This window comes from Blennius ocellaris (assembly GCF_963422515.1).
Source record: "Blennius ocellaris genome assembly, chromosome: 17".
NCBI lineage: Eukaryota > Metazoa > Chordata > Actinopteri > Blenniiformes > Blenniidae > Blennius > Blennius ocellaris.
This window is the reverse complement of record NC_137666.1, coordinates 24789257-24800103: the sequence shown is the minus strand read 5'-3', so window position 1 is coordinate 24800103 and position 10847 is coordinate 24789257. Positions and strand designations below refer to the sequence as shown.

The following is a 10847-nucleotide window of genomic DNA, read 5'->3' as shown; positions in this document are numbered from 1 at the left end:
GAGGCTCCAGACCTGAGACGGGACGAGGTGACAGGGTCTGGGTCTGGGTCTGGCTCATTGATCAGCATGAGCCTAAGTGAAAAGCTAATTCACCTTCATATCTGATGACTTTTCATGGATTATTTCAAAGTAAAGTACCTATGTTTTGTTTCCGTCTCACTACCGGAACAGGAAGTCAGAGAATCTATCTGACGGCGAGTTTGAGTCCTGGTGAGAAGTCCAGATCTCTGCTGCACCTGGTGGCCTCACCCTCCACCCGTTGACCTCACCCTCCACCTGGTGGGGTCATGTCTCTATTAAATTAAAAAACCTTCACTAACTGGTCTAATCTCTCAGACGAATCAAACTGATGGGAAGACATCAGAACCCTGAGTTCACCATTTTATTTAGAAAACAACAACTCATTGTTTGAACACAAGCAATTTTCAACTATTTACTATGGTAATGGGGGGTGGGGGGTATGGTCTCTGGTTGGGCTGTTTTAATGGGGGCGTCTCTGGTTGGGGGTGTGGTGATGGGGGAGGGTCTGTGGTTGGACTGTGGTAATGGGGGGGGGGTCTGTGGTTGGGCTATGGTAATGGGGGGGTATGGTCTCTGGATTGGGCTGTGGTCATGGGGGAGGCTCTGTGGTTGGACTGTGTCAATGGGGGGGAGGGGGGGGTCTGTGGTTGGACCAGCAGCTGGTCAGCAGGCCTCAGCAGGTATCAGAGCCTTCAGGTCGATGTTTCGGCAGTAGATGGTGGAGAACTCTTCAGAGAGCAGCTGGTGGAGCGCCATGCCATCGTGAGAGTAGATCCAGCCTGTCCCCGTCCAATCATAGCGTTTTGGTCCACTGCAGACACAGAGACAACCTGAAGTCAGGAACACTGGACCTCAACCCTGACCTCTGACCTCAACCCTGACCCTGCAGGCGAGATATAGTCTGATCTTGCAAATACTGCGCAATGGTACCACGGCTTTAGGGACCGGGACCGGTCCCGGTCTGACCCCTGGATTCACATTAGTGTTCCAGAGTGGAAGCTTGTGTTGCTCATCAGGTTCCTGAGCCAGGTTCTTCTAGGTTTCAGTCAGACCTCCAGGAGAACATCGGGCACCTCAACACGAGGGTGTACCCACTGGTTCATGTTTTCATTCAGGTCCTGGTCTCACCTGCTGGGAGAAGAAAGCCAGATCTGTTTGTTTGGTGTCTGCTTGTTGATGACGTAGGTTCCATAGTCCCCGCCCACCTTCACCGTCAGCACGCCGCTCTGTGAACACATGACACGCACTCACTTCCTGCTCAACATCTTCCCTTCTGGGATTCATGTCAACGTCGGTGTACGTGGAAGTCTTCACACGCTCATCTGCTGGAACCTTGCAGGGTTCCCAGAGCAACTCAACAACTCAAAAGTATAGAACTAACATGGAGCAGTAACTTGATGTGAGTAACAATGTTTCACAAGTGTGGTGAAAGAAGTACTTCACGTAAATATATAGGGTGACCAGTAACAATCAGCAGAAGCACTCTTCGTCCTCGTCTTCATCATTCTCAACACTCACGGCGAAGACGACGTCGTAGTCCGCCCCGGTGAAAGACTCGTCCATCAGGTCTTCAAAGTACTCTGCCAGAGCGTCCAGAGTCTGGTCGGCCAGCTTCTCGTATTCTGCTTCTGACATCTCACTGCTACACAGGACAGAGGACAGAGTACTCAGAGGACAGAGTACTCAGAGGGCAGAGTACTCAAGCAGAGTACTCGGAGGACACATAGAACCAGCCCAACCATCAGTGTGGCCCCCGAGGGAGAAGAAGACGAGAGTGGATACCTGCTCTTCTGCTGCAGCAGCACCACCATCAGGTGGAGGTTCTTCCTCCATCTCACTGCGTCTGTCGTCCAGCTGGCGCTCTACCAAAGACAATGTCCACATAGTCACACCTCAAAACCCCTGGTTCAACTCAGGATGGAGAGGAGAGGCTCAGGATGGAGAGGAGAGGCTCAGAATGGAGAGAAGTGGTTTGGGATGGAGAGAAGAGGTTTAGGATGGAGAGAAGAAATTCAGGATGGAGAGGAGAGGTTTAGGATGGAGAGGAGAGGTTCGGGATGGAGAGGTTCAGGATGGAGAGGAGAGGTTCGGGATGGAGAGGTTCAGGATGGAGAGGTTCAGGATGGAGAGGAGAGGTTCAGGATGGAGAGGAGAGGTTCAGGATGGAGAGGAGAGGTTTAGGATGGAGAGGAGAGGTTCGGGATGGAGAGGTTCATGATGGAGAGGAGAGGTTCAGCATGGAGAGGTTCAGGATGGAGAGGAGAGGTTCAGGATGGAGAGGAGAGGTTCAGGATGGAGAGGAGAAGTTCAGAATGGAGAGAAGTGGTTTGGGATGGAGAGAAGAGGTTTAGGATGGAGAGAAGAAATTCAGGATGGAGAGGAGAGGTTTAGGATGGAGAGAAGAAATTCAGGATGGAGAGGAGAGGTTTAGGATGGAGAGAAGAAATTCAGGATGGAGAGGAGAGGTTTAGGATGGAGAGAAGAAATTCAGGATGGAGAGGAGAGGTTCAGCATGGAGAGGTTCAGGATGGAGAGGAGAGGTTCAGCATGGAGAGGTTCAGGATGGAGAGGAGAGGTTCAGCATGGAGAGGTTCAGGATGGAGAGGAGAGGTTCAGCATGGAGAGGTTCGGGATGAAGAGGTTCGGGATGGAGAGGTTCGGGATGGAGAGGTTCGGGATGGAGAGGAGAGGTTCAGCATGGAGAGGTTCGGGATGGAGAGGTTCGGGATGGAGAGGTTCGGGATGAAGAGGTTCGGGATGAAGAGGTTCGGGATGGAGAGGTTCAGGATGATTCATGTCAGTACAACATTTTAGTGTTCAAACTCAAACTGCTGCTTTGCCTAGTTTTATATTATAATTACTCTTTTTTAACTTATGACGGAATCCTTTGTTTGTATTACATCTTAACCACTAGTTTATCATCTGTTGTGTGGAACAGTGAATTTTACGCTGCAAGCAGAACACCTTGAATTCCCCTCGGGGATAAATAAAGTCTTCTACTACTTCAAATGACTGGAACTGAATGTTATCGAACGTCAGACGCGGATTCGCTCACGGTTTACCTTGAACAGGTACGTTATTCAATTCTGTTCATCTGATTCAATGCTGTGCCCGGAGACCCATCAAATATGGTGGCCGGGACCCATCCAACATGGCGGCCGGCCGCACTGTGTCATTCCTGCCTGCCTGCTTCTCCGTGTCTGCAGTGTGAGCGGGACTCACGGAGCGTGGCGCCTGGTGGGCGGGCAGCAGAGCGGGCTGGGGAGGCGGACCGGTCCCGGTCAGCGGGGACAGGCTCCTCAGCTGGGGGTTCAGACAAACATGTGAGTGCGGGATGATGAGGCGGATCCCAGAGCCCCGGAGCGCTCGGTACCTGCTGGGAGAACTGCCCGCTCCTCCGCGCCGTCCCCGCAGCCAGCTGCCGGCATACACCCGCCGCCGAGCGGAGGAAAAGCATAATTCCCGGCAAGCTTGACCAGAACGTCCCCGGTGTGTTCAGCTGTCCCACTTCCGGTTCTGTGTCTTTCACTACTGTTCAGCCGAGGTCATGCTACAGCCCCCTACTGGACACATGGCCGCACTGCAGGTGGAATGCTGAGCAGTTAATGCTCGCTGGTCACCTGGACCAAAATGAAACTTTCACCACATATACACTTGGATCTGATCATATTTACTCCACCCGATTGAAATTCTGATCGATTGGAGGAGGTGGTATGGTCCTAGTTTTGATCCGATCATCGTCCGTGTATACAGCATATTGGGTTGTTTCCTACAGTCGGAGCTACATCAGGTTGTTCCCTACAGTCTGAGCTAGGTCATGTTGTTCTCTACAGTCGGTGCTAGGTCAGGTTGTTCTCTACAGTCGGTGCTAGGTCAGGTTATTCCCTACAGTCAGAGCTACATCAGGTTGTTTCCTACATTCGGAGCTCGGTCAGATTGGTTCCAACAGTCGGCGCTTCGTCGGGTTGTTCTCTACAGTCGGAATTATGTCAGGTTGGTTCCTGCAGTCGGAGTTATGTCAGGTTGTTCTCTACAGTCAGAGTTATGTCAGGTTGTTCTCTACAGTCGGAGTTATGTCAGGTTGTTCTCTACAGTTGGAATTATGTCAGGTTGGTTTCTACAGTCGTAGTTATGTCAGGTTGTTCTCTACAGTCGTAGTTATGTCAGGTTGTTCTCTACAGTCGGAGTTATGTCAGGTTGTTCTCTACAGTCGGAGCTGTGCCAGGTTGTTCTCTACAGTAGGAGTTATGTCAGGTTGTCCTCTACAATCGGAGCTGTGCCAGGTTGTTCTCTTCAGTCGGAGTTATGTCAGGTTGGTTCCTACAGTCGGAGTTATGTCAGGTTGTTCTCTACAGTCGGAATTATGTCAGGTTGGTTCCTGCAGTCGGAGTTATGTCAGGTTGTTCTCTACAGTCGGAGCTGTGCCAGGTTGTTCTCTACAGTCGGAGTTATGTCAGGTTGTTCTCTACAGTCAGAGTTATGTCAGGTTGTTCTCTACAGTCAGAGTTATGTCAGGTTCGTTCCTCCAGTCGGAGTTATGTCAGGTTGTTCTCTACAGTCAGAGTTATGTCAGGTTCGTTCCTCCAGTCGGAATTATGTCAGGTTCGTTCCTCCAGTCGGAGTTATGTCAGGTTGTTCTCTACAGTCGGAGCTGTGCCAGGTTGTTCTCTTCAGTCGGAGTTATGTCAGGTTGTTCTCTTCAGTCGGAGTTATGTCAGGTTGTTCTCTACAGTCAGAGTTATGTCAGGTTCGTTCCTCCAGTCAGAGTTATGTCAGGTTGTTCTCTACAGTCAGAGTTATGTCCGGTTGTTCTCTACAGTCGGAGATATGTCAGGTTGTTCTCTACAGTCGGAGCTACATCAGGTTGAGCGAGGTCGGATTGTTTCCTGCAGTTTGCTTTGTGTGACTGTGATATCAGTTGACCTGACGTCATGACATAACGGGTTAGGATTTCTAACCCGTTCAATGCTGCTCACAGATTTAATTGTTATTACTGTTTTAAACTTTCACACACAAAACATTATATTTTATGGGCGTTGTGTATGGCTCCATAACGCCCCCTTGTGACGGCCAAATGAAGCTTCAATGAAGGTTCATGAACCACTTTCTTTATTTTCTGACTCCACTAGATGGCACTCTTGGTTTGAAGCTTGGGTCTGAAAGACTGGCAATGAAGTGTGCTTTCAGGCATTTATTGAAGGCAGTGCCATCTAGTGGCTTCAGAAAATAAAGGCAGTGGTTCATGACCGTTCACTGAAGCTTCATTTGGCCATCACTGGCGCCCCCTACAATTCATACACCTTTGTAACATCGACTACGGGCAGCAAGATTCACCTCCTTACAGGAAATCTGGCGTGCAGCTGCAGCGTGCTGGAGTCAGTGACCGCCAAACCATCAGACTAACAGGAAGGCCAATATTTGGCGGGACCTGTGAAGGTTTTGGAACCAGCCCCTCCTCGGGGCTCAATCCCAGAGAGGCCGTCCTAATGAAAACACATCAGAATGTAATCTCATAGGGTGTGGCCACAGCTTTCCCATTGAGTAAAAAGTGGTCCAGGACACGTCTAAAAGACGTCTCTCGATGTCCAGAAGATGTCCTCCGAAGAGCCAGAATGAACATTTTTAGACGTCTTTCTTGTACGTTGTCTGTACATCAATGAAAATACATTTTAAAAGAAAAAGGACAGGTCATCAGTCTATCACAGGACACATACAGGAGTAAATTAGCATTTTCATTTACCTGGTGGATGGAAACCCACAATAACTCCACAAACCCCTCCAGCTGGATTTTAACCCACAACCTCCTATCTGTAATGTCAGAGCTCTACCTATTGAACCACTGAGACAGTTGACCGGTGTAAGATAGTGTATTCTGACATAATTGTATTCTCAAGATAAAAAGGTTATCGAAGAGGCGAGTTTCTCCATGGAGACTTGAAAAGTTCAATACCTTGTGAGCAAAATAATAAATGGTCAGAACTCAGACATCAAACTTCTCATGCTGTCTCCTCTTGCCTTGTGACAAGACATCTTCATGATCTACTTCCTCATTAATTTAATGACTAATCAATAATCATACAGGCCGTTGGACTGACCAGACAGATCGTGACCTTTCAACTGATTCTGGGCGTCTTAGATGTCCATCAGTTTACTATTGTGTCATTTGTCAACGAGTTCTGGAGTCAGATAGACGTCCAGATTATGGCCTGGACAGACGGATGTTCCAATGAACGTAGACAGGAAGTGATGTGTAACTGTGCTCTACATACAACATGCCTGAAACGTGACAGTATTGCCCTAAACATCCATATGCTTTTGACACTTGGAATATTATTGTTATCTCACATCTCCATCACAGTGATGTATAGCAAACTCTACCGTGTGTGTGTGTGTGTGTGTGTGTGTGTGTGTGTGTGTGTGTGTGTGTGTGTGCGTGTGCGTGTGCGTGTGTGCGTGCGTGCGTGCGTGCGTGCGTGCGTGCGTGCGTGCGTGCGTGCGTGCGTGCGTGCGTGCATGCGTGTGTGTGTATGTGTGGGCCCGTTCTACGCTGCCTGCAGCTTTAAACCACTTTAATGTTGCTGAACTGTGGCGGCTGCACAGGAAGTCTCATATTTCTTTTATTTCACAAAAACAAAAGCAGCAGATTATTATTGTGGTGAATAAACGTTAGTTTTGTTAAAGCTGAGTAACACACACACACACACACACACACACACACACACACACACACACACACACACACACACACACACACACACACACACACACACACACACACACACACACACACACACTGACACACCTCTGCCCTTGCACACAGGTACACACACACTTACAGGAGGTCTGCATGCAGCAGTGCAGCCATCCTCTACTCTCTCTCTCTCTCTCCCTCCCTCTCTCTCTCCCCCCCTCCCTCTCTCCTCCTCAGTCTTGCCTAGTGTCCGCTCTGTCAACAGCTCCTGCATCTCTCTATGTGCTCCTCCTTCTTATCCCTCCATCTCTTCACTGCCGACACTCACCAACATGCGTCTGGGCATCGCCTCCTTCATATCGGATATCCTGAGCACCTCCAGTAACGTCTGTTTCTGCTGGACCGAGGGCAAGGTAGAGTCACTCCCCCTCTTCCCCCCCCTTACCCTCCTCCTCCTCCCCCCCCCCCCCCCTCTTCCTCCTCCTCCTCCACCCTGCTCCTGCTGCTGTGCTCTGGAGCAAGGCAGCTTACAGGCCTGGGGCTGCTGCTGTTGGTTTACATGACGCTCCACTGGCTCTTCTGCATCTACTGTACTGTGTATGTGTGTGTGTGTGTGTGTGTGTGTGTGTGTGTGTGTGTGTGTGTGTGTGTGTGTGTGTGTGTGTGTGTGTGTGTGTGTGTGTGTGTGTGTGTGTGTGTGTGTGTGTGTGTGTGTGTGTGTGTGTGTGTGTGCTGAACTTTAAACTTGCTTGGCCGACTTGATTACTCTCTATAGAAAGTATGTCAAGTTCATATTAACAGTTCTGGAGAACCTGCAGCTATATGTGACTCTACAGCTCCTCTGTAGTGACTCTAGTGACCCTGTAGTGACTCTGTAGTGATGCTGTAGTGACGCTTTAGTGACGCTGTAGTAACCCTAGTGACTCTGTAGTGACTCTGTAGTGACTCAAGTGACTCTGTAGTGCCTCTGTATTAACTCTGTAGAGCCTCTGTAGTGACTCTGTAGAGACTCTTTAGTGACCCTAGTGACTCTTTAGTGACCATGGTGACAATGTAGTGACTCTAGCGACTCTGTAGAGACTCTTTAGTGACCCTAGTGACTATGTAGTGACTCTAGTGACTCTGTAGTGACCCCAGTGACTCTAGTGACTCTGTAGAGACTCTTTAGTGACCCTAGGGACTCTTTCGTGACCCGAGTGACTCTGTAGAGACTCTTTGGTGACCCTAGTGACTCTGTAGTGACCCCATTGACTCGAGTGACTCTGTAGAGAGTCTTTAGTGATCCTAGTGACTCTGTAGACACTCTTTAGTGACTTCAATATGGTTTGTCTCACTTGTTTATAAGCAAGTGTTTTTAACTAACATTTCAATTACTTGTCTTTTAAATTTCAGTTTTTCAAAAATGTTTAGTTTTTTTTTCAATCTCATGGTAAAATGGGAAGTGGAAGCGCTTTACATAGCTCAGGACTAACATGGATTCAACGAAAGATAAAACAGGTGAAGCGTCTTTTGTAGGTCATATTGCTGACAGAGTTAGAACCAACTGTGAAACAATGAATAACTAAACAATTGAAGCAGCTACAACCACATGAACTGCTGACGTGGCTCTGAATGTCAAACGAGTTACATTTCTAAAATCTCTAACAATGGCTGGACAAGAAGAAAAACTACCATCATATTTCATATCGATGAAAGAAAAATAACTAGTGATTAAAAGTTCAAGGAGCAACAAACAAGCAAGCAAAGCCACTAAAAATACGAATAAAATACTAATGAAAATACTAATAAAATGCCAATAAAAATACTTATAAAGTCCTTGTAAATATATAAACATGTAGCAGAGTGAAGACGTCTCAATGCTGAAAGTTTTATGAAATGTTCAAATTGTAGAAAAAGACAAGATGCAGAATATTAAAATATTGAACTTTATTTTGTTTCTATTATCAAATGGAAAAACATCACCTGACCCCCACCCCCTATTTGACCCTCTACCTGACTCCACCCCCTTATCCAATCCTACCCCTTATGATTCTTGCGATGGTGAGATAATATTATATTAATACCACAGTTGTTCAGTACAATGTCACAGAGAAATGCAATTCATTTATGTGCATCAGACATCAACACCTTGCCATTTGTAGATACTAATGAGTGCACCGCAATTATGAAATGCTGATAATGTAGAGGGGTTGTTGCTCTTGTGACAGTGCGGGAGAGGCTCTTGTTATTGATAGTGGTAGTGGGAGTAGTGCTATGGTAACTAACGTAAACATTTTTATATATCTTTGCAGGTTTGCCCACAAGTTGCCAGTTGTGGATGGTGATCAGCAGAAATAGTCTGTAGATTAGACTGTAGTCTTTGGAGGAGTGTGGGACCAGTTGTGTTGTTTAAGGCTACAAGGTTAATGCCACAACATGCACACCAGGTTTGCTATGCTGCACCACTAACTGGCGCCTGCTAGTGGCCTGGCATGTCGGCTGCATGGTTTTCAGTGTTTCTGCTCCTGCTGTGTAAACATGAAACTTTTCTGAAATGAAAACGCAAAAAACGATGCGTTTTCACTTGAAACGTGGTGAAAGAGTGACCGAGAGCCAAGATACCACTGATGCTGCCATGGAAGCAAGCAAACTAGCAATAGCTTCAGTGCCACGCTGTCAAAGTGGGAAAAACACCCAGCATGCAACAGTTTTGCTTTACATTTCACTGTATTCTGCACCAGAAGTTTTTGTTAGAATTGGCGTTATGTTGAGATTGGAATAATTTCAGTCATGATTGTTAGGTTTTATGGAAATATCAGTGTTTTCTTTATATGTACTCTGACACTACAAAGGAACTTATAAGTTTAAATCTAAAGGTTATTACTAACCTTTATTTTACCCAATAGAACAAAAAGAAAAAAAAGTGGCTGATTTCAACTGAAAGAAAATGAGCGGCAGATGTAGAAATGATCCATCGTGTCACCGACTGGCAACTCTGATGTGCTTTCAGAGCTGCTAGCTCAAAGCCGTAGCTTGTAGCCGTAGCTGTAGCTGTAGCTCATAGCTGTAGCTTGTAGCTGTAGCTTGTAGCTGTAGCTCAAAGCCAGAGCTTGTAGCTTCAGCTTGTAGCCATAGCTTGTTGCTGTAGCTCATAGTCGTAAATTGTAGCTGTAGCTTGTAGCCATAGCTCGTAGCTCTTGCGTGTAGCTGTAGCTTGTAGCCGTAGCGCGTAGCTCTTGCTTGTAGCTGTAGCTTGTAGCCATAGCTCTTAGCCATAGCTCATAGCTGTTGCTTGTAGCCGTAGCTCTTAGCCATAGCTCATAGCTGTTGCTTGTAGCCGTAGCTCTTAGCCATAGCTCGTAGCTCTTGCGTGTAGCTGTAGCTTGTAGCCGTAGCTCGTAGCTCTTGCTTGTAGCTGTAGCTTGTAGCCATAGCTCTTAGCCGTAGCTCTTAGCCGTAGCTCATAGCTGTCGCGCCGTGTGGCACAAAGGGAGAAGGTGTTCACTGTAGTGAGGTTCTGCCTGCTGCTCTGCTCAGACCCTAACCGGCTCTTCTGGGGCCTAGACCCTAACTAGTTCCTCTGGTGCTCAGACCCTAACCGGCTCTTCTGGGGCCTAGACCCTAACTAGTTCTTCTGGTGCTCAGACCCTAACCAGATCTTCTGGTGCTCAGACCCTAACCGGCTCTTCTGGGGCCTAGACCCTAACTAGTTATTCTGGTGCTCAGACCCTAACCAGATCTTCTGGTGCTCAGACCCTAACCGGTTCTTCTGGGGCTCAGACCCTAACCGGCTTTTCTGGGGCTCAAACCCTAACCGGTTCTTCTGGGGCTCAGACCCTAACCGGCTCTTCTGGTGCTCAGACCCTAACCAGATCTTCTGGTGCTCAGACCCTAACCGGCTCTTCTGGGGCCTAGACCCTAACTAGTTATTCTGGTGCTCAGACCCTAACCAGATCTTCTGGTGCTCAGACCCTAACCGGTTCTTCTGGGGCTCAGACCCTAACCGGCTCTTCTTGGGCCTAGACCCTAATCAGTTCTTCTGGTGCTCAGACCCTAACCAGATCTTCTGGTGCTCAGACCCTAACCGGCTCTTCTGGGGCTCAAACCCTAACCGGTTCTTCTGGTGCTCAGACCCTAACCGGTTCTTCTGGTGCTC

The 10847-nt window shown here is 47.9% G+C and overlaps 1 protein-coding gene across 1 annotated transcript; it reads right to left on the bottom strand.

Annotated features, from left to right (window-relative positions):
* Nucleotides 1–480: 480 nt before the first annotated feature.
* fxn (frataxin) lies at nucleotides 481–3527 on the bottom strand. The gene is made up of 6 exons (XM_080512822.1): nucleotides 3395–3527; nucleotides 3244–3324; nucleotides 1804–1883; nucleotides 1540–1663; nucleotides 1150–1247; nucleotides 481–832 (listed from the first exon to the last, which is right to left on the bottom strand). Exons 1-6 carry the CDS (start codon nucleotides 3476–3478, stop codon nucleotides 685–687), a joined length of 615 nt encoding a protein of 204 aa, XP_080368948.1. The 5' UTR covers nucleotides 3479–3527; the 3' UTR covers nucleotides 481–684.
* Between the last annotated feature and the right edge of the window lie 7320 nt (nucleotides 3528–10847).

Excerpts from the sequence above, each read along its gene's own strand:
- fxn (XM_080512822.1), bottom strand. The coding sequence starts at position 3,478 with ATGCTTTTCCTCCGCTCGGCGGCGGGTGTATGCCGGCAGCTGGCTGCG. Across the intron at positions 3,325-3,394 it reads GCGGGCAGTTCTCCCAGCAG|CTGAGGAGCCTGTCCCCGCT; the intron begins GTACCGAGCGCT and ends CTGAACCCCCAG. Across the intron at positions 833-1,149 it reads TGGCTTTCTTCTCCCAGCAG|TGGACCAAAACGCTATGATT; the intron begins GTGAGACCAGGA and ends CTGTGTCTGCAG.